The sequence below is a fragment of the Chrysemys picta genome, chromosome 3 (assembly GCF_011386835.1).
Source record: "Chrysemys picta bellii isolate R12L10 chromosome 3, ASM1138683v2, whole genome shotgun sequence".
Lineage (NCBI taxonomy): Eukaryota > Metazoa > Chordata > Testudines > Emydidae > Chrysemys > Chrysemys picta.
In genome coordinates this window covers 146,258,968-146,285,637 of record NC_088793.1, presented here as the reverse complement: position 1 = coordinate 146,285,637, position 26,670 = coordinate 146,258,968, and the positions used below count along the sequence as shown (strand labels likewise).

Here is a 26,670-nt window from a genome sequence, read left to right as displayed (position 1 = left end):
GGTTGGGCCTCACTGTGAATCTTAGATATTACCTGTGGGCTGGATAGATAGCTATATGGAACTATGCATCCTGCAAGTCAAGAGCCATGAACCAGTTTTGAGCTTGGAGAGAGAGAATGATGGAGGCAAGCATTACCATCTTGATCCAAGACTGTGTATATATGATGTGCCAAGATATAGAGTTCTTTTAATACTGGGGTGTGAACCAGTACCAGTAGGTGCCTTTGTACCAATGATGCTAATGGTTCTTCCAGAGACACATCTTCAGCTGTAGGCATCAATGCCGCAGAGAGTGTTGCCAAAGCCAGAGTTGGTACCAGAGATCTTTGTGCCACAGGATGCTCCATATCACCAGCCCTTGAGGCCAGGTGGGGCTTGGTGGATTTCTCTCTGGAAGCTTTACGGTATCTTGTGGGAAGACACGGAGCTACTCCTGGATTCTAATTCTGTGTTTGGAATGCTCCCTTTTGGTGCCAGACATTGATACCAGAGGTGTCAGCTTTAGTACTGATGATGTCTGCAGTGACAATGGAGTTTGCTTCCATGCCAGAGGTGTCGGTGCCAGATCTTTTTGCAGTCCCATCTTCTCTGTGTTGGTCTTAGGCATTTGCTAAACAGGGCACTGAATGAATCTGGCTTGTCTGCTACTAGTATTCTCATGCCCTCTCCTCAGGATCTGAACAGACCTAGTTTGCTCCAGGAGATAAGCTTCAACCATGCATTCTGTGACTTACCTGCTCTGTAGAGAATGATAGGCACATCAAACATCTTTCAATGGAATTAATCTATTACAGGATGGACAGGCCTTGAAGACTGCAGCTCTATCTGGCACTCCTGAGGTGCATACCCACCTAGAGTGGTTTCCGTACTGACACATACATACTCAAAAAACAACCCAAGATTCCTGAGCCATTCTTCTGTGAAACCGCTGACAAATGACGAAGTGTCCCATCTCCCTCTAGAGCTGTTCCATCGTAGATGATGACAACCTACTATTGCTATAGTTACTCTGAGTTCAAGTGGCAGAGATCTGTATGGTGGATCTAAAGATTCCAACCCCACTGATGACCCATGTGGGTGTCAATATGATGCCACATGATGGACTTTTTTTAAGTTTACTTGTTTAAAAACCTAAGAAATTATACAAAAAACTACATTAAAAGAACATTATTAAGGTTGCAACATCAAGCACTAATATAATAGGAAGTGACAGAATTATGGTTGATTGTGCAACTTTGAAAATGTCCTGGTTTGGGGAGCTGCACCCTCTGGGTCATCCATTATCTTCGTGATTCAGAATGGCATCTTCCTATTTGATTATTGTCCTGTATTTAAGAGACCTCTTACTTGATGATTTATGCTTCTTTGTAACTATATGTGATTACAATATCTTTAATCAACACTAGCTTGTTTGAAAGTCTAATCTGCTTAATTCACTGTATGTTGCAAGGAAAAAACCACCCCATTTTAGATAATTTCTATTACTTACGTATGCATCTTGAAAGAGTAGGGTCTGGCACAAATCCCATTTTGCAGGTACATCTATAGCTGCCCATGGTATTCAAACACTCACCATTAGGGCATACCCCTTGCAGCTGGCATTCATTAATATCTGTAAGGAAACAAAAATATTTATCAGTGGGAGAATGGAAATAACTGAACATTAATATTAATCAGTTTTGTCTTCATTTAGGAGTTATTCTGCTGTTTTATCTGCAAGACACGTTTATTCTGCAGCATATACTACATTGGATCAAACTGTGTAGTTACATGTTGGTTAGAGTAATTTTTCTATTACTAGCAACATTTGACTTAGCATCTTTTATAGAATCACTGGTAACACAAGAGAAGAAAAAATTACGTCCATGTCATTTTTCAAGTACTCACTCTGAACTTAAAAATGAGATTGCTTCCCCATGTTATGAACCCTCGTATTTACTTTCAATGTACATTGATAAAATCAAATTTTACTTGCAAGAAAACTTGTGGTTAACAAATTTAAAACTTACCCTAATCTGGTGCTCACTTTTTAAATGTTTGTTCTTTATAGATGTTTACAACATAAGTACAGGTAAAAGAAATCTTCAAATGTATACTGTTACAGCTAGAAAGTCTGTGAACAGTTTTATCCCCCTGCAAATAAGTCAATTTATACATTTTCATTCATGGAAAACCAACTCACTATCACCAAAAAGATGGAAAATATCTCAGAGAGAAATCTATTGTATGCTACTTTATTTTGTTTGCCCCATTTCCTGAACTTACACAGCAAGCTGTGACGTACCCATTTAAGTATAGTGAAACCTGTCTTGAGTGACCATTAGAAAACTAGAAAAAAATCAGCTGCTTAATAAAGGTGGCATTTAATAAAGTTGGAGTAAAACAATGCTCAATGCATTTGGTGACAATATGGGACAGTAACTTTTTAGAAAAGGTTGCCTACCAAAGGTGGTCTCTAACACAGGTTAATGTTAATGACTGGGAGGTAAGGGGCTTATGTTTCCTCTAAAATTCAGAGATACCAACGTTTTCTTCAAAATCATCCAGCCTGTACTCTGTTCCATAAATTATTCTTTTGTAGGATGCTGTCATAACCATATCTCTAATAAAACTCTTCCCAGATGAACCATCCTTTCTCTTCAAGTATCTAAAAATACCTCTCAGCAATCAATAAACATCCAGTTCCCTTGTACCAATGGAATTCCATTAAATTTAGGCATTTCTGCTAAGATACATGTAGTATATAAATGCTGATATTGGCTGCTTCCCCCTTCATTTGAAACGGAGGTCAGTGACACCAGCATTCCTTCTGTTTAATTTGCTTTTTATTTTTAATTTTAACTTTAATGTGCATGTTCTGATGCATCAGCATAACTCAGTTCTTGTACGTTTTCCATGTCTCTCTTCCAGCTCTTTTTGTTTCTGGCTAAGCTCGTCAGAGAAACATTGTGTTGATATACGGTACAGCATTACAGAGTTCTATCTAGGGATTCAACAGGAACCAGCTGATAACAAATCTTAAATGTTTTAAAAGAAACTGATGGACATGTTAGAATGATTTTTACTTATGAACTTTGGGCAAAAGTCCTTGCAAGATTTCCTATTCACTGCATATTAATTCACCCCGTGGTAAATGGCCACCTACCTAAAACATTTCCGGCCACCCGCAGACCGGTCCAGCTGTGTAAATTGTACTGAAATCAACCTGTTAAGGCAGCCAGAAAAGGAATCTGGCTCAAGATTAAGTGCTTCTTTTTTTTTTAAATCAAGAATGTTACTTAAAAATGACTAAACTTATAAATTGTGTTTATTTGCTCTTCCCCTCCTCTTTTTTTAAATTAAAAATTAGAGAAATGTATATTTGAAAATTGTCCGGTCTTTTTATCATCCAGAATTATAAATAAGCTAATGTTTGTGAAGTGATTTGAAGTGTAAAACACTACATAAATGCTAAGTATTATAATTTTGTTAAACAGCCACATTATAACCTCCACAAATTTGGTGTCCTAGTGACCAATAGGAACACTGTAATTTGCTCCAAGAAAACTCTAAAAATCAGAATAGACTTAAAAGGATACTTTTCAGTGAACAAAATTCAGCTGAACAAGCTGTCTGCCATAACACTTACTTTCAACATTTTCGTCTGGATTTTAATTCTGACCAATTCTTATAAACTCCACAGAATCCCTTGTGGAAGGAGAATGAGACAGAGGCCCGGAGATGGAAACCAAAATGGAAGGACTTCTGCTGCTTGCATAGCAAAAAGGAAGAATAAAAAAGGGTGATGGAGTTAGGAGGAGGTCAAAATCTTCAGTGGGCCCATCCTTCCAGCTAAGGAAATATCTTCTGGAGTTTTGTATTATCCATTGTAAAAAAACTATAGATAACTTGATTTAATCAAGTTTTATGGAGTCCACCTCAATTTTCTCTTTTCACAGAAAGTAGAGTCAGAAACATAGTAGACCCTCATTAATTTGCACTAATGCTGGGGCCCAAATTGTGATAAGTCTTTGCGTGGCTGTACAGGGTGGAGAGTCAATCAAGGAGCTTTCCACCCCGTGCCCCAACACCTTGTATGGCTGTGCAGGAACCATTCATAACAGCAGTCTCTGAGCACCAGGGAGATCACGGATTGCTCATTCATTGCTTCTTCCCTCACACAGGGACCAGGATGAGGGGAAAAAAGCCAGTGTATGGGTATGTGTGGGCAGACACATGACAATCTCCTCCATCTGTGTGCAAGCAGCAGTCCTGGGGAGAGATTGTGCCTACTCAATTAAAAGCTATAATCCAGTCTGAGGAGACCAAATGCAACCAAGTGCATTTTGCACACTAACGAGTACAGTAGATAGTAAATCTGCAAGTGTGGAGGGTCCCTCAATTGTCAGAACCAGCATAGCTTGCACCCCTGGAGTGGTGCAGAGTCCTGCTCCATGTGAGTCATGGTTGGGTTAGGGATTCACTGATATGCTGATCCTATCATCCTCCCCTTCAACAGGTTATCGGAAGGTTGGTGCATGAGGGTACAGAAAGGATTCTCTAGCCACTGGGCTAAAGCAGAGGCTCTGAACCTTTCCAGACTACTGTACCCCTTTCAGGAGTCTGATTTGTCTTGAGTACCCCCAAATTTCACCTCACTTAAAAACTACTTGCTTATAAAATCAGACATCAAAATACAAAAATGTCACAGCACACTATTACTGAAAAATTGCTTATTTTCCTATATTTACCATATAATTATAAAATAAACCAATTTGAATATACATACTGTACTTACATTACAGCATATAGTATACAGGGCTGTATAAACACATCATTGTAGGTATGAAATTTTAATTTGTACTGACTTTGCTAGTGCTTTTTATGTAGTTTATTGTAAAACTAGGCAAATATCTAGATGAGTTGAGGTACCCCCAGAACACCTCTGTGTACTGCCAAGGGCACATGTACCCCTGGTTATGAACCACTGGGCTAAGGTAGGTTTTCTGGAGTCACTCTGCAGATATTCTGTAGTCTGTAGGGGAGGGTTCTTTCCCCCTGCCCATTTTCCCAGCTACTTTATTAGCTAGAAAATACAGAGTCATCAAGGTAGATCCTCTGATGGTATAAACTGTCATAACTCCATTGACTTCAATGGAGCTACAATAATTTATACCAGTTGAGGATTTTCCCTACCAAATCTGACTCTCTCTTTTATAAAGAATCAGAGCCAGAATATGTCTGGGCCTAGTGTACAAGAGAGGGTGGTGGTGGGCAGTCAGAAGCAGCCCTTCCTTCTTTCCACACACTGCAAGGGCCAAACATAAGAATAGGCCAGGTGCAGTAGTTGCTTCCTCCTAGGGGAATAAAACATGACAAAAGGAGAATGCAGGGCACAGCTTCACCATGTTCTGCTCTGGTCTGCTCATACCAGGGAAGCTGTCTGAATTTTCAAAAGGAATGATGCAGCAGTGCATTCTTTTTGTTTTCCCAGGAACTTGGGAATGGACTGTGTGTCCAAAACACATCCTAGGATGGTGAGGCTCCATGCTGCATTGGCATTGTCTAAATGGCACAATCCAACTCAGAGAGAAAAATGATTCAATACATAAGAGTATGAAACTATGTGATTTAGGTGGTCAGAAAATCACTGCAGCAAACAGAGAGAGAGAAATCAACTCAACCTCTCTGCATACACATTCATTATAGCAAGTGTGGCATGTGGTAGACATGGACAAAACTCACATATACATTTCAAAGTAAGAAAAAGAAATCCCTGTCAATCTGGTCCTCTTGCCTTGTTGGCTTTAATTTTTCAAAAGACTGCCACAAAGCCACTGAATGATTGAAAACTGTAGGGCTTTGAGGTCTGTTTCTTAATCTTGAATAGTGTGCTTCTTGAAGCATAAAAAAAATAATAGGAAAGAGAAGTAAAATATTACCTGTTTTGTAAAAAAGTACTAATGTCTTTGACTGTCACTCAGGAAGAGTGCTTTTATAGGTGGATGTTTTTATGTTCTGATCTTCATGAACTGTTATATTCTAATCCAGACATTTATTTTGTTTTACTTAAAACAAAAATGATGTGAGAAATCTATGTAAGGAATTTCTTTTATTATTAATGAGTATGCTACTATTGTAAAATATATTCTTTTGTTCTTTTTACTGCTTTATTTATATACATATTTACAATTCCTCAATAAAGAAAAGTTTAAAAAGCATTAGAATTACAGTTGGCATAGCAAATAATTTGGATCAGATATTCAACTGATGTAAATCGGTGCAGCTCCACTGACATCAGTGAAGCTATGCCGTTTTACATCAGCTGAGGATCTGGCCCTTTGTCATTATTGTCCAGAATACTACATGTGCACAACACATGGAACTTGTTCCTAACACTCTGAAGTTCTAGTCGTTAGTGATTTGTGGCTACCTTGTCCACCACTATTAATTTATCCCACAAACTTTCAGGGTAACATGAATTAAAAATAAATTTTTAACAACAAAAGATAGCATACAACACCTTGCCACAGATTTTATAGGACTACTGGGTATAAGGTCAAAGTGCTACTAGAAAATACAATGTGTTAATGACTCACTTTGCAGCTGAATTTCCTGGAGAAAACAGGCTAAAATAAACAGTCATTTCCTATCTGAATGTTTGCCCACTCACGTGAAGGGTATGACTATAAATGAAAAAGGTGACTTTAATGCTGTAAAACAAAAAATGTAGGAGGGAGATGTGGGGATAACAGAAGATGATCTTAGTTTAGATGGAAATATAGCTACCATACCATAGGTTAACATTATTACACTGTGTAGTTTGTATCTGTAATAAAAATATACGTTAAAATCATATTAAAATTGTTTTGCAGAATGAAATTTGAAATGAGCACTTCCTTACAAAAAACATACTAAAAGTTGGTAAAACAAACCGGAACTAATTACACCTGCTATATCATGAACTATGTGCCAAATCATCTCTTTTGAGTTTAGTAGTGCTGGGGATGAAAGTTGCAGAAAACCTGCTAAAATGGCCATATATTTTTTGGAAGGTGACTTCTTACCTCACCCAGCAAATTCTGGGTTCTATCAGAAACAAATCTCATTATGACAATGATTATGATTAAATAATAAATACACTATAACAACTAGCAAGAAGAAGGTTTTGATATGTATGTTGTCTTGTAAAGGAGAGTGGAATTTGGCCCCAAAACTGTATGAGACTGGAGATGAGGGTTTAATTTTAATAATAGGATTTACCAACAATTAGTACTTGTAGAATGCTTTTTGTCTTTACTTACATTAACTAATTAATAATAGAGATGGGGAGATACTGAAAAAAAATCAACAAATATTGGCTTGAATTTAAAAATGAATTGGCATTTGCAATGCTTGTGCTTGTTTGTTTTCTGTGAATATTCAAGCAATCAAGTTTTATTCACAAAAATGATCATGCAGAGCCATTCTAAACTCACATACACAAGTATCTGCATTGGAAGTGGAATATTTTATGTGCCATAGGACAAATGCTGGCGCAGAAAGAAGGCAGCGTTTCAAAAAATCCCTTGCTAGAGTCCTGGTACATAGGCAATTAAAAGAATCTGACAAGGAACTGACCACACCTTTTCAGCCACAGTTACACATACGCATACAGGACTACTTGGTGTGAATGTATCAACAGAAAATAAAATTTTATTAGCTCATATGCAGCCAGCAAATCTCATAGTGATCTAATTTTTCCAGGAATTATGATTCTAGGAAGGACTGTAATAGTCCAGAAAGTGAAAGGTTTAAATTTTCTAAAATTACCTAATCCTCTTTTTCTGCTACTTATCTCTAACTGACTACCTCTCCCTTAGAGATTCAAAGGTCGGGTGGCCTTCTCCTGTTTATAACAGGTAGGCTCATTCAGCCACGTAACAAAAACAATATCACGTGACCAACCAATACATCTCGTATTTTCATTGTTGAGAACCAAATGCTCATAGCAAACTGTTTGCAATCAATTCATAAAGTAAAAAAAATGAGGAAAAAAAGGCAAAAATATGCTGAATCAATAAGAATAATGAATAAATCTGAGAAGCCTATGATCAACTTGCTGACATTCTGGAAACAGAGGAAGAGGATGAGATTTTCAAATAAATTAATTATTTGTTGAGAATCATTTGCTTGGCTGCATATGCTTACTGTATATGGTGTGAATTTTTGGGGCTAAGATTACAAATTATAAGCAAATTTGATTTAAAAAATAAACACAGCAATTTTGATGTAGAAAGTCAGAGATGGGGCCAAATTCTGTTCTTGGTAACTCCAAATGTAAATGCAAAGTCACTACAGTGGCGATATGTCATGTTTTGGGGTGCAATCCAGACTAATAAGGCATTGTGTCACCACTTGCCCTGTCACCCTGTGCGCCTTAAATGTTCTGCTGCTGTGGCTCAGAGCCCAGACACCAACAGCCAGCAGACAAGCATGCAGTATCCTAAGGCTGGGTCTACACTACCCGCCTGAAACGACGGGTAGAAATCGACCTCTCGGGGATCGATTTATCGCGTCCCGTTGGGACGCGACAATCGATCCCCGAATCGACGCTCTTACTCCACCAGCGGAGGTGGGAGTAAGCGCCGTCAACGGGAAGCCGCAGAGGTCGATTTTGCCGCCGTCCCTACAGCGGGGTAAGTCGGCTGCAATACGTCGAATTCAGCTATGCTATTCGCGTAGCTGAATTTGCGTATCTTAAATCGACCCCCCCCCCGTAGTGTAGATGTAGCCTTAGTGTCTGTGCAGCCCTGGTTCAGTGCTGCTGATGCCGAGCAGCCTGCCACAACATAACAGACACCCCCGGTTTCCACCAGCTGGCAAGATGGGCTCTGCACACTTCCAGTCCTTAATTTCCCCAAAACATCTGCCCTGAAGTGTCCAGCCCTTTTCTGGGCCACTCAGAGAAATGGTCCTTTAAAGAGACAATACTCAGCAGTTTGCCACATTAACTGGAGTTAACAATTACTTCAATGTTACTACAGCACTGGCTTGGTTTAGATTAAACGTATAACATGTTTACTAACAAGAGGACATAGGTTAAGTGATACCAAGTAGAAGTAATAACATTACCAAGAGTTACACACAAACACAAGTAAACGTATGCTTTCTAATGGCTAAGAACCAGCTTAACAAGCTACATTCTTTGTTCAAGGTAGTTTCCTCACCAATCTTCCATTCTTCTCACTGGTCTGGATTTCACCTCAAAATGTGAAACCCTGATTCAAGGCTCTGCTCTGGCTCTTGAACACTTGCTCTGTGGGTATACAATGTTGCAAAGCAGGCAACTGGCTCCCGTCTCTCAGAGGCATGGAGAGGACCAGGAAGGGGCAGTTGCTAGAAGGGAGGATTCTTGGCCAGAATACACTGTGCTCTGGCTGTAGTGGGCTGCTTCAATGGGGCTGCACTAGTTTATGCTGAAGACCACTGCAGTTCCCCACTGCCTCTGAATCTGGGAGGCCCAGAATTGGCATAAAGCCACCTTTGGTCCTTCTCCAACCCTTTTCTGGGCTGTGCGATGCTCAGCTCAACAACAGCTCTGAATAAAGGTCATTGACTGCAATGGAATTACTCCAGATTGACTCCAGTGTAACTGACATCAGAATTTAGCCCATTTTCTTCCTTTTCCCCCTAATAGTAAAGTATTCCTAAGATTAATGGCCAATTCTAGGGAGAATTCCAGTGCATACTCTAATGAGATCTGCATCTGACATTTATTTATTACTGAAAACATATGCTTTGGTTGGTTACTGTTAAATATGCTGAGTGATTTATCTTTCGTGTCATAAAGCTATTATACATCATTAATTCACCTACAAACTGCAGTATTTTTACCTAATAACTCAGCCAACAAAACGTGAAAACTCAACACAACCTACAGGTTATCAATGCCATCTACAGCTTAAGACAAATCAAAAGACTCCTATGAACTAGACACTGGAGGAAATCCTGGTCTCCATTACAGCCTCTTTGTTCTATTCCACTGGCCTAATTGGCCAGCTAAGTGTTCACCTGTTCCAGATAACCCTGGGCAACCTAGAGCTGGCCTAATCAGCTCTGCATCACATCCCCTTTGCTGTCTCCAGCACAAGGAAGTATCGGGAAGGGAGCACGGCTGCAGTGCCTCTGTGTTTTGGCTATCCCAACAACTGTAATGGTCCTTGTGGGACCATTACAGTTGGGTGGGACCAGGATTGGTGTGAACAGCTGTCTAAGCTCAGAACAAGGGAAGCAAAAAAGTGGTACAAAGACACCCTCCTCCCACTCCCACAGTGGTGTAATGAAAACAGTGTTAAAATTGCAAACCAACAATTTAAATTCTCAAAGGTTTTTTTAGGCTTGCTTTCAGCTAGGGGGCTCTATAGGGAAGCATGTGACCGGCTCTAGCAGTAGTCAATCTGCAAAGATTCAGCCTAGAGTAAGGTGGGATCAGTGTGCCTCTCTGCTTTAGGGAGCAGCCTGCTTTCTCGCTCTCTGCTCTTGGTTGCTGTATGCTAAGATTCTGGATTTTAAGAAACAGTCTTGCTGTAACCTTCCAAAAAGAGTATTTTATGTTTTTATCTAAATTCTCTGTTCGTATTCCATGAACATAGTATCCACACTACAGCTTGTTAAGACACAAGGCCACTGTCTTTACTCTTTTGGGATGTTGATTTAGGTCCATATTTGGTCACAAACTCAAGACAGAATTTGAAAAATGTGTAAAATGAAATCTGCATCTTCATCTCCATCCTTAATGGAATATAATTTATGCTCACTGAATCAACACTACTTGACACATTACTAGAATTTAAAAAAATTTCTAAAACTGAATGTGCATTTGTCAATATATTCAGGTCAAAGCCACAGCCTTGTGACAGCATACTCTTTAAATCCACTGTGTTGATTTTAAAGAAAACATTTTAGCTCAACAAAAACAGAGAGAGATCATTACATGCATTTTGAACAATGTAATTCTAAACAAAAATTAATCCTTTAGCACAGTGTTCAGAGATCTTATTTTCTAAAAGATGTCACTGGCTACCAGCCATTTAAAGAATGAAACCAAATTTCTTTTTGAAGGAGCTGTGGTAAACTCAATGGAAGTATCAGTTATCATTTTTGTGTCAACATAGAGCCTCAGAAATTTCAAAAACATTAATAATGTCAGAAGCCTATTTTATCTACACTTCTATCAAAATGCATCCTCCAATTTTTTAAAAATGTAAGCACAAAAGAATAAAAAAAATCTTAGACACTATATCAAAAAACTTCCTGAAATGACCAAACACTCTTTGCAGTTTTGTAACATAACTCTCTTTTTGTATTGTAAGATATTTCATATTCCATTCAGTAAGTGATTTATTGGGAAGCATGTGAAGACATTCCTCCACAAAATGTAATGGACCTTTGAGATTCATATATTCGGGGTTTTCACTCACACACACACTCACACTCACACTCTCTCTCTCAACAGCAACTGTAATTCTTCAAGAATAGAGCCTCTGTTGACCCAGGTTCTGGGATGCATGAGTTCATAGTACCATTGAGACAGATGTCTAAAAATCAGGATAGTTGTGTCTGCTCAAGAAGTTGACACTAGGATGGAGAGGTCTTAGGCTAGTCACAAAGGTGGGAGATGCCAGTAAGCATAGAAGGATGATTTGAACAGATCTCTGAGGCTGTCACGGAGGATAGAAAATAGAATCTCTTAAATCCTGAACTCTCTCTCAGAAAGAAAGCAGATGTCTTTAAGGAACTGAAACTTGCCCCAGTAAAGTCTACTTTTTGGATATGAATCAGAGTAGATTTTTCTAGTTTTATCCTTACTCCTGAAAATTTAGAGAGAGAACTTATGGCGCAAAAAGAGGCTCTGATTCCTTGAGGAGATGGTGCTCTATCCAACTGTCCAGATAAGGGCAACAGCCATCCCAAGCAAATGGGGCTAACAGAATAATGGAAGCAGAGTTATTGCTATACTGTCTCTGGGATCTTCCACTTTGATATTTGGGAGGAAGACACTGTTGGACTGAAAGTGACCTCAGGAGCACTGCCTTTGAAAGTGAAGCAAGACAGACAAAAGATGCTCTCCTGAATGGAATCTGAGATAGACCTACCGATCCAGTGGATTGCTCTCTTTCCCTTTCTCAAAGGCCTCATCTATTTCCGTCTAAAGACATGCAAGATTTTAAATTCTCAGTTCTCACTTGAACATCCAAACAGTCCCATGACTTCAGCCCAAAATGTCTCTTCTAAGAGAGGAAAGTGGCACTGCATTTATTTCAGAATCTGAAACGTCACACAATGCTTAATGGATATCACAAAATACTTTGACCTTCAGAATCAAATAATTTGCCTGATTCAGCAAAGTACATCAACAAGTGTTGAATTTTAAGCATTTTATTAAGTCTCACTGACATCAATAAGACTTAAACGCAGGCTTAAGTGCTTTGCTGAAATGGAGCCTAAATCTCTTGTGGAAGATGGTTCAGTAGATATTCTCCCAAATATTTAAATAAACCAAGAGAGGACCAGCTAGTAGTTCTCAATGCTTAGGGCTATAATAAACTTTCTTCTTCAAGTTATTGATTTTTTTTTTGGCCGCATCTTAAAGCATTACTCAGGAAACTGAGCTTTGGTCTTTACCACTGCAGCTCAGACAAATAGCGAACCAAGGTTTGGATGTGAGGAAAAAATATTTAAAACGTCTTTACTAGTACCCGATGAATCCACAGGAGGGATTGATCTAGGAGTAAGCCATAACATCTGGTAAATTCTAAGCCTTTATTTATTGGATGTGTAATTTTTCCTTTATGATGGGATTCCAAAATACACAGTAATTTGTGAGTTTTGTCTTGGACAAAATGTGCTTCCAAACCAAAGGCTGTGCCATTCCAGGTAGTAATTGTAGACTGGGACTAGGGAAGCCAAATGGATCATTGAGCATAAAAGGGAAACATGCAAGTGCCTTAGGCAGTGACAGTTAAGACACCAGGAAGGCTCCTAGAAATGTCTGTCCTTGAAAGGGAACTTACAGAAACAGAAAGCAAGCTCAGTGGCTCTCAGATCTGGGGAAACTAGATCTTCCAAAGGACAGCAAGTCCAAGGAAGAGCAATAGGGGATCAAGGGGAATCAGTCAAGCAGTTGACACTGAATCAGGTGCAAGAAAGGACATACAACTCCTCCCACCATAAGAAAAAACAAGGAACCAACAAGTTGACCTTGGTGCCAGGAGGCTCTGAGAGATATTCTAGAACCAGAGATGCTCCCTCCAACAGAACTAAGGATTAGGGGAGCGAAGAAGTCCCCTCAGTCCTTGATTTCAAATTTGATGCACTCTACAGCTCCACGGAGTGCTCCACTAAAATGGCACCATGGCAGTGTTGCTAACTCTCATGATTTTATCACGAGTTTCATGTTATTTGGTGCTCTTCATAAAGCCCCAGCTGCTGCAATCAAGAGACTGCATAAGAATCTGCTTACTTTTTTAAATGAAAGCTTCTATCCCTCATAGTTGCAAAGAAAACTTGAAAACATGAAGCAAATGCACCCTTAAAGGAGCAGAAACCAGAAGGCAAATAAAAGAATTCTAAAATTATTATTTTAAAAAACCTCACAATTTTGGGGGCCTGACTCATGAGTTTTGAATACATGATTTTTCTCTGCTTTAGAACTCCACTCTGAAAACTGGGTGAGTGCTCCTGCATCCTCCTCTTTCTCTTTTTGCCAAACTTCTGAAAGAGTTCCCAAGGACTCAGAATAGGTTAGTCTGTGAGGATCAGAGATCATCATCAGATCTATGCAATATGGAATGAACAAGCTCTTAGACGTCGAACCTGAAGCCCTCAATGAAACCAAGAAGCACACAAATTGAACGTCCAGAGCTGATACATTGACATTGCCTCCTCCAATGTCTCCTCCATGAGTCTCCCTATGCAGTGGTGCCCAACCTTATTACACAGGAGGGCACATAAATCTAAACACAACTTTGTGTGGGCCAAACAGATTCTACATATTTTAAAAAGATTTAAAGTTACCTGTTGGATTTATATTTTAAATTCAGCTTGTTTCATATGTATTTAGATAGGTTGTTTCTATTTATGGTATTGTCAATTTAAAAACAAAGAAATCAGTGCATAAAACGTGTATCAGAATGATAGAAAACGAGGGGGGGGGGAACAGTAAAGAACACATCACCCTCTCCCAAATCAAAAATAAAGAGCTGCCCAGGGCTGACAGCCTGAGCCGCGCCGCCTGAGCCCTGCCGTTTGGCACAGACAGCTCTAGTCCCACTGTGTGGGGCTGACATAGGGTGACCAGACGTTCCGATATGTAGGTGTTTATCCCAATATTTCGCTCCGCCGGCAGCACTCGGCTTTTTTTTTTTTTTTTTTGGCTGCACCGGGAGCACTCAGCTTTTTTTTTTTTGCTCCACTGGCAACCCCCCACCCCCATGTGTCCCGATATTTTCTTCCTCTCATCTGGTCACTCTAGGCTGACAGCCGGAGCCCCGCCATGGGCCTTATGAAATGCTCTGGTGGGCCATGTATGGCCCATGAACCATAGGTTGAGCACACCTGCCCTATTGTATTGGGAGTTAAGACAGCACAATCAAAACACATTCTGGACAACTGTCCTTCCCCCAAACGGTATAAGTAACCTGACATGCCAACTGGATACTAGTATGTTGGTGTCATTGGAGGCATATCTTATGAAGCCCATTATTTTTCCATGTTCGGCAGCGAAGGGTGGGATCACAAACTAAATATTAGTCAACAATGCAACTCTGTTGTAAAAAAAGCAAATATTTTTCTGGGATGCATTAGCAAGAGTGTTATAAGCAAGACAGGAGAAGGAACTCTTCAACTGTACACAGCATTAATAAGGCTGTAGTATTGTGTCCAGTTCTGAGAGCCACTTTGGAAAGATGCAGACAAATTGGAGAAAGTCCAGAGGAGAGCAACAAAAACTATAAAAGATCTAGAAAACATGACCTGCAAGGAAAGATTGAAAAAACTGGATTTGTTTCATCTGGAGAAGAGAAGACTGGGGGAAGGGAGGGACCGGTAACAATCTTCAAGTATGTAAAAGGTTGTTATAAAGAGGAGTGTGATAAATTGTCCTTATCCACTGAGGAGTGGACAAGAAGTAATGAGCTTAAATTGCAGCAAGGGAGATTTACGTTAGACATTAGGAAATACTTCCAAACTGTAAAGGAAGTTAAGCACTGGAACAAATTACCTAGGGAGGTAGTGGAATCTTGGTCACTGGAGGTTTTTAAGAACCTGTTAAACAAACACCTGTCAGGGATGGTCTAGACAATATTTAGTGCTGCCTCAGTGCAGGGGACTGGACTAGATGACCTATCAAGGTCCCTTCCAGCCCTACATTTCTATGATTATATGATTCTATGCTGCTCCAAGGTGAAAACTCTAACCAAAGGAGATGGATTAGATTTACTGATCTGAAACTAGGACTAAGCCCCAAACAGAAGATCAGAGGGTTAGTCTGTATCCCCAAAACGAGGAGTGGGTTTTTTAGCCATGAAAGCTTATGCCCAAATAAATCTGTTAGTCTTTCAGGTGCCACCGGACTCCTTGTTGTTTTTCCAAACAGAAGAGTGCATTAAGAACAAACTACACTAAACAGTAATTACCCTAGCTGACAAATAAAAGAGAAACATGGAAAAAATCCCAGATTATGGAGAGAAAATAGTGAAGGACACTTGTAGGGCAAGGGAACAAAGGCTCTGATACTTATAGCCAGTGGCCAGAAAGGAATTGAGAAGCATTGCGGTCCTCTTTTTATAACCTCTGTTGCAAACTTTTCATGCCAGGTGACACAAACACTCCTGCTTTCTACAAGGTTCCAGACATGAAGTGGAGTTACTGCACTTAACTCAACAAGCAATTAAGCTGAATGAAAAATGTTTATTCACATTTACTACAAAGCATTTTATTTATTTCTCAATAACAGACTCATACATTTAAACTCTTTTAGCTTGTTAATCTTAAACAAAATAAATCTTCTAGATCAGTTACATGAAAATTAGAATTTGTCAAAGTACCACATAATTTCTTAGAGGTTTCTTAATTAGAAGTTACTCATAAGTCAATTGTTAAATGTCATTTAGTAGTTATTGCCCTGACAGAAGTGTGCGTATATTAAATTACCTAACATATGTGACAACTCATTCTATAAATTAACTAAGTGTGGAATATTTCATTTAGGGCTCATTTGTGGAACTCTTAGTCACGTTAGTGAGTACTTATTTGGCTATACTGGGACTATTCATTTAAGTTTTCTCCAAATGTTAGTAAGGGTTGACAGTTGGGCCCTTATTTTTTATTGTCTGTAGGAACATCAATTATGATTGTAAATGCTAATGAAATTGAAAATATTATTCCCACGTGACACAGCAAGGTTGTTGATTTCTCATCTCCCCAACTATATGAAATGTATGCTATTTGCATCTTACTACATCCATTATGTTTGATTACTTGAATAAAAAAACAATCCTGCTGGCAAACTTAATACACACTGACAGGATTAAAGAAAATAGCTTTAGTTGCTAATGTAGGTATTAGAATATAATTGAAATTTTTTATTAAGAGTCTCAGTTGTCATTCTAAGGCTAGGTCTACGCTACGGGAGGGGGTCGACCTAAGATAGGCAACTTCAGCTACGTGAATAGCGTAGCTGAAGTTGCGTATTTTAGGTCGACTTACCTGGCTGTGAGGACGGCGGCGAGTCGACCGCTGCCGCGCCGCCGTCGACTCCACTTCCGCCTCTTGCCGCGGTGGATTTCCAGAGTCGACGGCAGAGCCATCGGGGATCGATTTTATCGCTTCTTCACTAGACGTGATAAGTCGATCCCCAATAGATCGATTGCTACCCGCCGATCCGGCGGGTAGTGAAGACGTGCCCTAAGGAATAGTTGATCTCTATCAGCAAACACATCAGCAAAAATTACCCCAAATCCTTCTATGCCAGCAAGATGGGATTTACTGAGATATATAGAGTCACACTTCTCAAACACACAGTCAATGTTTAATCTACAACCCAACCTTATTTCTGGGGATATATTTATTTGTGTTTGTTTACAAAAACATGAATTCATAGTCAAAACCTATAGATGAATTCAAATCTGTTAAAACACAATAAAAAAAATAACATGCCAATACCAGACAACAAACAAAACAGCCCTCAATTCAGCTACCAACAGCCACTATTAAAAGGAAAACCTCATGCGTGAAAATTTTCAGAAGTGATTAATGATTCTGGGTGCTCAATTTTTTGAGTGCCCATCTTGAGAAACCTTAAAGGAGCCTGATTTTCAGAGAGTGGGCATTTAGTACATTGTGAAAATCAGGTCACATACTGCACTAGCTTCCAATTTGGGTCTGAATGCAATTATAAGTATTTGTGATAACTTATGAAGTTATGTGTGATCTGGGCCATCCTGTAACTCAGGAAACTTTTACAATATTTAACAACTACAACAGCAAATAAAAACAATAGTACAATAATTGGTAACAGTTATCATACAACAGTATTGGAGATACAGAAGTTATTTTCCATTTTAAACATAGAAAAATACTCTGGTACTGTAGATACCACCATGGTTAATATGGACCTTTTAGTGATGAGCATTGAAAAAGAACCTGTTAAAAACAGTTTTGTTAAATTAATAACTAAGCAATGTGATATACTTGCCATAGAACAAGTACTTATAAAATAGTGGAGCTCTTTAAAATAATATATATTGAAAGCATACATTTATTAGAACATTGACGGGAAGGCAGAGGGGAGAGTAGGGCAAAATCTGCCTACAAATTCCTGTGGGTAACCACCCCTGAAATCATTGGGACAAATCCTGAAGTCCAGAATTGTGCATATTATTGTAGAACTTGGCCCATTAATTATTCTGTGCACGCTCAGGCATATACTTAACTCTAAATAGATTAAGACCAATGGGACTGTGCATTAGCTTAAAGTTAAGCACACAAGTAAGTGTTTGCAGGACTGGAGCCAGGGCATAATCAACTTTCTACTTCACTGAAAAACAACAAATATCCAGGCATTTTTTCCAGTTCTTTAAGGTAAAATTTTTAAAGAATTCTACTGACAACATGCTCTTCTCTTGACAGAAAGAACCCAACCTTTCACCAGCTGTTTTTTTCATTCAATTTAATTTTTCCAAGAAAGCCATTATCATAATGACAAAACAATAAATATAATTCTAAATCCAACCAGAAATTAGAGTTGCATGTGTGTTGTAACAAAAAAATATAAAACTCTAATAAGTTCAGTCTTTTGAGTTTAACAGCAGCTTTAGGGTCTTCACGTGTGTGTATGTAATAAATCATCCCATTGAAAAGATAATTACCGTACCGATGAGGGAAAAAACCTAGTTTGATAGCAATTCTATTAAACTGTTCATATTAATGTGCACACAGATGGTTCTTTGTTATCCTTACACACATTAAAAAGGGAGTTGTTTCATTACATTAGTTCGCTCAGATGAAATGAAATAATCAGTGTCTGGTTATAAATCACACTAATACTACATAGGCTTTGTAAACAGAGAAGACTTTTGACTGCAAAAACAATGCAGAACAAAATGTTAATTAGATGGTTAGGCCAGAATTTTCAAAGGAAGAGAGGGTTACTCACCCTGTGCAGTAACTGAGGTTCTTCAAGATGTGTTCCCCGTGGGTGCTCCACTCCAGGTGACAGTGCGTCCCGGCGCCGTTGATTGGAGATCTTCAGTAGCAGTGCCTGGCTGGGCCGCGCGCACACCCTAGCTGTCTCGCAGATGTTGGAAGGCTGGTTAGTGACCGCACAGCCCGACCCCCTCAGTTCCTTCTCTACCGTGGAGTCCCTATGCTGAACTCCAAAGTAGAGGGGAGGAAGGTGGGTAGTGGAGCACCCACAGGGGGACATCTCAAAGAACCTCAGTTACTGCACAGGGTGAGTAACCCTCTCTTCTTCTTCGAGTGCTGTCCTTGTGGGTACTTCACTTCAGATGACTGTAGAGCAGTACCCCTTAAGGAGGAGGGGACTTGGGACTGTCAAGTGTAGTAGAGGTAGATAGGGCAGTGAGGCCAAGTATGGCGTCCACCCTGGAGTCTTGTGTGATAGCATAATGATTGATAAAGGTATGCTCAGAAGCCTATGTGGCGGCTTTACAGATTTCCTCAATGGGCGTGTCGTGGAGGAATGCTACCAATGTTGCCATGGCTCCAGTGGAGTGGGACCGGATCCTGGTTGGGGGTTCAATGGCCTCGGCATGTGTGAATACAGCTTGATATCCATTTGGAGAATTGTTGTTTAGATATTGCTGCGCCTTTGGATCATTCTATTGAGACAAACAGTCTGGAGGATTTTTGAAATGGTTTTGTTCTATCTAGATAGAATGCAATAGCCCTTCTGAGGTCAAGAGTGTGTAAAGAAACTTCTCGTAGGATTTTATGTGGCTTTGGGTAGAATGTGGGAAGGTGTACGGGTTGGTTGAGGTGGAATGCAGAGTATTCCTTCGGAAGGAACTTTGGGTGGGGGCGCAGCATGACCTTATCTTTAAAAAACAGAGTATATGGTGGATAAGCCATCAAAGCGCTAATTTTGCTGACCCTTTTAGTGATTGCGATGAAGAAAGCTACTTTCATCAACAGGTATAGTAATGAGCAAGTAGCTAGGGGTTCGAACGGGGTTCTCGTGAGTCCACGGAGGACTAAGTTCAGATCCCAGGTGGAGTAGGGAGATGTGTTTCAGGGTAGAGGTTGTGAAGTCCTGCAAGGAAACGTTTTGTGAGCAGGTGTGAAAACACTGAGAGTCCATCGATTGTGTAGTGAAAGATGTTAATTGCTGCAAGATGAACTTTGAGAGAACTTAATGATAATCCTGAGTTCTTGAGCTCTACTAGATAATCTAGCACCACGGAAAGAGGCAAGGTGCTGGGGGTAAGTTGTCTGTTCGAACACAATGTGGAAAAATATTTCCATTTTTGCAGATAGGTGTTACACGTGGAGGCACATCTGCTGTTCAATAATGCATGCTTGACTTGCTCTGAACAGGTTAGCTTGTGTAAACGGAACCACGGAGCATCCAAACTTTTCCAGTTGTGGATGGAGGATCCGGCCTTGTCCTGTAGCAAGAGGTCTGGTCTCATCGGAAGAGACCACAGGGGACAGACTGACATGTGTAGCAGGTATGAGTGCCAGGTCTGTCTGGGCGATGCTGGTGCAATAAGTATGACTCTGGCATTGCTGTCCCCAATTTTGCATAGGACTTGGTGAATTAGTGTATGGGCGGGAATGCGTCCATGAGTGTTGTGTTCCAGGTGATGAAGAAAGCATCCCTCAGGGATCCGGGTCTGATCCCCACCCTGGAGCAAAATAGAGGGCATTTGTGGTTTTTCACGGTGGCGAACAGGTCTATGGATGGGGTCCCCCAGAGGCGAAAGATATGTTGTAAGACCGTGGGGTTCAATTCCCATTCTTGTTCTAATGGAAAATGTCTGCTTAGTGTGTCTGCCATGATGTTTTGGCATCCCAGAAGGTTGGAAGCTGATCTGGTGTCGGATACACCAAAATCAAAGTTTCATGGCCTCCGTGCATAAAGAATGGGACCGGGCACCGACCTTGCTTGTTGATGTAGAACATGCACGCGACATTGTCTGTCATTACTCGAATTGTTTGATTTCCTATGACAGATAGGAAGTGAAGGCAAGCATTCCTTACTGCTCTGAGTTCTAGTGAGTTTATGTGAAGGTGTGTCTCAAATGGTGACCACCTGCCTTGTGTTTGTGTGGTGGTCCAAGTGGGCCCCTCATACCAAGAGGGAGGTGTCTGTCATGATCATGGCTGATGATGTCTTTTGTTGAAACAGGATGCCTGCGCATAGGTTTTCTGGGGTGGGCCACCACCGGAGGGATTGTAAGACCTGCCGAAGTGGCATGACGCATTTGTGTAGACTGTGTCTAGTGGGTTTGTACACCAAGTTCAACCAGCCTTGAAGGCATCGCATGTGTCGTCTGGCGTGCTTGACTACAAATGTGGTGGTGGCCATGTGTCCCAACAGCTGTAAATAGATCTTGGCTTCGCCCAGCGTAGGAAAACGTTGTGTATTAGGTGTTTTATGGTTAAGTAAAGTATTTGTCTTGTAGGTCGAGGGATGAAAACGAGTCCCCTTGTTCCAGTGCTGGTATTATGGGGCCTAGAGTGACCATCTTGAATTTCTGGGAGCGTAAGAATTTGTTGTGTTTTCTGAGGTCTAATATTGGGTGCCATCCTCCATTTTTCTTTTGTGTCAGAAAGTAGTGGGAATAGAATCCCCTCCTTCTGTAATGAGTGGGAACCGGTTCCACGGCTCCTAGGAGGAGGTGTTGTACCTTTTGGCTTAGAAGGTGCTCATGGGAGGGATCCCTGAAGAGGGACGGGGAGGTGGGTTGGGTAGGGAGTCGAGTAGTGAATGGGATGGAGTAGCCCGATAGAGATTATCTCTAACACCCAGCGGTCTTGTGTGATCAGCTCCCACGCATGACGGAAATGGTGTAGGCAGTGGCCAAATGGGCACTGTATAGCTGGTATAACCCTCGACCAAAGCTTCAAAACTGTGGTTTTGACGTTGTTGGTTGAGGTGCCAAGGGTTGTTGGTGTGGTTGTTGGCATTGAGGTGGCCTGTTTGTCTGTCCGCTTCATAGGGTCTGGAGTGAGGTCGGGTGTTGGTAGATTCCCTGGGGTGTTGATAGGGCTGGTACCTCTTTCTCTTTTGAGGTGGTATATATATGCCCAGTGTTCATAGCGTGGTGTGCGAGTCCTTTATAGTTTGAAGGGTCTCATCTTTTTGCCAGAGAACAGCTTGTCTTTGTCGAAAGGTAGATCTTCTACCTTCATCTGGAGTTTTGGGTATGCCCAAGGATAAGAGCCACGAGGTTCTTCTCATTACAATTGCCGTGGCAGTGGTGTGGCCTGCCTTGTTGGCCATGTCTAGGGCTGCCTGCAGCGCCATTCTAGATATTAGCTGTCCTTCGATAAGCCCAGTTTCGAGCTCGGTTCTTTTGCCCTCTGGGAGGTCAGCAGAGAATTCGAACAGTTTCCCGTAATTGTCAAAATCATATTTAGCTAGAAGGGCGCTGTAATTCGCAATACGGAACTGTAGAGTTGATGATGTGTACACCTTACTGCCTAGAAGGTCTAGGCATTTGTGCTCTTTATCCTGTGGCATGGCCTGATTTGGGGATTGTTTGGCTCTGTGATTTGCTGCATCCACAACCAAAGAATTGGGCTGTGGGTGTGAAAAAAGAAAGTCCATGCCCTTTGCGGGTACGAAATATTTTCTCTCAGCCCTCTTGCATGCCAGGGGTGCAGTGGCAGGTGTTTTCCATACTGCCTCCGCTGGTTTGAGAATTGCCTCGTTAATTGGGACAACAATTTTAGAAGTAGAGGAAGGTTGGAGTATCTTCAGTAGTTTGTGCTGATTCTCCTGCACCTCCTCTTGGGGGACGTCCTGGCTTTTTGCAATTCATTTAAATAAGTCCTGGAATTGCTTAAGGTCATCAGCTGTCGTGGGCGGAGGTGGCATTATCGCCTTGTGCGGAGAGGAAGAAGGATTGTGTGCATGGGGCAGATCCTCTGTCTCCATCTCAACCTCATGTGCTTCTGTTCCTTGCTTAGGAGCCACGGAAGTAGCAGGTGCGGGTGATGTGGGTGGAGAGCATACGTCTCCCCTTCGTGCAGAGGAGGTCCTAGAATAATGTAACCTATATGCCATCCATGGTTCCCAAGGTGGCCATTGGATTAGGAAGGGCATGGGGGGTACATCCATGGTTGTCTGTACCACTGGCAGGACACCTGAGTGTGGTGGTCCTTAGGTCTGAGCTGGTCTCCATCTTCCCTTCTAGAGTATGGGGGAGATTGGTGGGGAGAGAAGATGTCTTCACCCTGGTCCTCATTGTCCGAATCTGTGAAGATGGTCAATGCTACAGGCGAGGTCGGTTGGGTACCAATAGGTGACCCTTCGGTACCGAGGATAGGACAGTGTGGTACCAAGGAAACGGTAAAGTCTGTCTGAGTCAGGTATTGTGGCAGTGCTGGTATCAGTGCTGAGGTGGAGTGGCGACCATTTGATTTATGCATTGATTTCTGCGCCGAGTGGTGCTTTGCGGTGCCATTCACAGGTGCCGCATGCAAGGTCAGTGCTGCGGGCATTGGCAGTGCCAAAGCCGCCACCAGTGCCGGGGGCGGTCGCATGATCCATGCCACATCAGTCAATGTTGCCATTGTGCCCAGTGCCGTGGAGGAGACTTGAGAGAGTTTGTGTCTCGACTTCTTGGGCTGAAGGGTGTCAGGCTGCGCGCACGCTGACCAGCCTTCCCACAGCCGCGAGACAGCTGGGGTACACGCGCAGCCCAGCCAGGCACTGCTACTGAGGATCTCCAATCAACGGTGCCGGGACACACCATCACCTGGAGTGGAGCACCCACCACAGGGACAGCACGCTAAGAAGAAGTGGGAGTTGGGTACTCTCTGGGAGAAAAGTGCACTCCCTCTTGGTGCCCTGAACATGATACCAATTTTCAGAGAGCTGTTTGGCTGTAGAAAGGGCTCTGAAAATACATTTCCAGCATTGTTCGCTCTGGCAAAGTGTTGGTCCCTTCTACCACATATGACACATGGGCACCAGCATTTTCTGAAAGGGGTAGTCCCAGAAAGTCTCCTCATATGGTGACACAGTGCTGGGAATCAACAACTGAACCAGTTATGTTTAACCAGTTAGGCCACAAGGAGGACCTGATTAAGGAGAGGAATTCCTGATTACCAATTCAGATTGGGGCCAGGTAGCTAATGAGCTAATTAGCCCATTAACAAGGAGACCCGATAAAAGCACACACCCCACCCCTTGGGAGACAAAGTAGTTAAACCGAATGACCGTGTAAATAGTATGACAGCATAAGAATGTAAGAGGTGGAGTGGTGAAGCACTGTAAATAAACTACACAGTGTATGTACAATGGGAAGATCTCTGAGCAGCCTGTGGGAGAGCAAAGAAGATGGGAGCAGAGGTTGCCTGTCATACAAGGGGGCTTGTCTGGGATCCTGCGCTTTTCTATGTAGATGGAGAACTTGATGGGGGAAGCTGCTAGAAAAATTTAGTAGGCTGGGGGAGGGAGGAGACATTACAATGGCTGGTTGAACAGAAGGAAATGCAGAAGACCTGGTAGACCTTCTAGAATTCCCACCACTTGAAGAGACAGTCCTTGCTCACCTCGCAAGGTTAGCAACAAAAAAACCTGAAGATAATTTATAAGGGAGCAAACCCAGGTGCAGTAGCAACAACTACTACAAAAAAGTGTGGTGAGTTCTGCAGCAGGGATCGGCAATAGGGCGCAAGGCAAGAGGTAGGCCTCTGCACAAAGGGCTAGGCGGAAGACTCCAGCAGAGGCATCCTCGCTCAAGGTAGGACCCTTACCGCCATAGGGGCAGGAACAATAGGCGTAGGCTGTCTAACCAGTCCTCAAGCCAGGGTCAGGGCCCGACTAAGCCACAGTCGGGATCCAAACAAGGGTTTTGAGGGGACACACAGGGACAGCATGCCAGACTATACCAGATCCTTTCCCCTGCTTTCTGAACTGTTTATCCCACTTCTATCCTGTGTAGTCCCTTATAAAATTGGACCGTTGGGGTCCTTCCAGGGCCGTAGCAACAAAGAACGTGGCCCCCTCCGAATGGTGGCCCCCTCCGAACATTTGTCCGGGCGGGGCCCCTTACAATGCAGAAACTGGAATGTGGTATTTATTTTGCCACTTTTAGGGGCCCCCTTCCTTGCATGGGGCCCCTTACAATGCAGAAACTGGAATGCGGTATTTATTTTGCTACTTTTAGGGGCCCCCTTCCTTGCGGGGCCCCCTCCGGTCGGAGGGTACGGAGGGCGTTCGCTATGCCTCTGGGTCCTTCGCACGGTAAAGGTAGGATATTCTCTCCAATTCTGCTCCTTCCCTCCCTCCCACTGCCCTTCCCTGTCCCTCTTCAGGGACCCTTCTCACGAGCTACTCCTTGTCCAGAAGGTGCAATCACTTCTCGCCTTAGGGGCAGTGGAGGAGGTGCCTCAGGAGCTATGAGGCTAGCCTGCCAGACCTTCCAGGACAGACTTCAAGGTCAGTGCGTGGCGGTGTTGACCGACAAAACCACCGCCATGTTTTACATAAACAGAGCGGAGCCTGTTCTTCCCCACTCTGTCGGGAAGCTCTCCAGGTTTGGGATTTCTGTATAGCCCACTCTGTTCATCTGGATGTGTCCTACCTCCCAGGCCTGCAGAACGAGATTGCAGACCACCTCAGCAGGTCGCTTCTCAACCAGAAGTGGTCAGTCCATCCAGACGTCTTACATTGTCTTCCAAAGGTGGGACTTTCCCCAGGTGGACCTATTTGCCACCAGGAGCAACAGGAAGTGTACAAAGTTCTGCTCCTTCCAGAAACACAGTCCGGGCTCCATCGTTCCTGCTACCTTGGGGAGACCACCTCATGTATGCTTTCCCGCCGGTCCCACTTGTTCACTAGTGCTGCTCAAGATCCACAGAGACAAAGCCGATGTGATCATGCTGGCCCCAGCTTGGCCACACAACATTGATATGCCATGCTTCTGGAGATGTCGGTGGACACCCCGATAGCACTGCCGCTTTACCCAGATCTGATCACAAAAGGACCATGGTCGCCTCCTTCACCCAGACCTCCAATCCCTTCATCTCATGGCTAGGAAGCTTCATGGTTAAACCCAATGGAGCTCCAATGCTCGGATTCTGTGAAGGAGGTGTTGCTTGGCAGCAGGAAACCTTCCACCAGCTAAGTGGAAAAGGTTCTCGTGCGGGTGTGACCAGCATCGTACATTTCCACTTCAGACATCTATACTACTCATCCTGGAATATGTACTACATCTGAAACAGCAAGGGTTGTCAGGATCATCCATCAGGATACAACTTGTGGCCATCTCGGCGTTTCACCCAGGAGAGTCAGGGCGCTTTGTATTCGCCAACTCCGTGGTGGGCCATTTCCTAACAGGTTTGGAAAGATTATACTCACATTCTCGACCACCTGTACCCACTTGGGATCTCAATCTGGTCCTCTCCAGACTAATGGGAGCTCCTTCTCTGTCTCTCGTGGAAGGTAGTGTTCCTGGTTGCCATCACTTCAGCCAGAATGGTGTCCAAGTTAAAATCACTAACCTCCGACCCCTCCTACACAGTCTCCTATAAGGACAAGGTACAGCTCAGGCCTCACCCAGCCTTTCTGCCCAAGGTGATATCACAATTCCATATTGGATATGACATTTTTCTACCAGTCTTCTATCCCAAGCCGCATGCCAACGCGCGGGAGCAGAGACTTCATTCACTAGACGTCTGGAGAGCGCAAGTGTTCTACACTGAGCACACAAAATTTTTCAGGAAATCGAACCAACTGTTCATACCAGTGGCAGCCTGGATGAAAGGGCTTCCGGTCTCCTCACAGCACATTTTGTTATGGATCATGGACTGCAGCCATACTTGCTATGACCTCGCCAAGGTTCCAGCTCCGCCTATTATGGCACACTTGACGCGGGCTCAAGCCTCATCCACCACTTTCCTGGCCCAGGTGCTCATCTAGGAGATCTGCAGAGCGGAGACCTGATCGCCTGT

The 26,670-nt window shown here is 42.4% G+C and overlaps 1 protein-coding gene across 16 annotated transcripts in view; it reads right to left on the bottom strand.

Moving 5' to 3' along the window:
• Positions 1–26,670, bottom strand: part of LTBP1 (latent transforming growth factor beta binding protein 1) — a 333,039-nt gene that overhangs the window by 130,234 nt on the left and 176,135 nt on the right. For all 16 annotated transcript variants that reach the window (XM_008174460.4, XM_008174437.4, XM_042848435.2 and 13 more), the window contains one exon: positions 1,490–1,612. In XM_008174460.4, the coding sequence (XP_008172682.2) occupies positions 1,490–1,612 (123 nt within the window). The remainder of the gene's footprint in view (positions 1–1,489; positions 1,613–26,670) is intronic.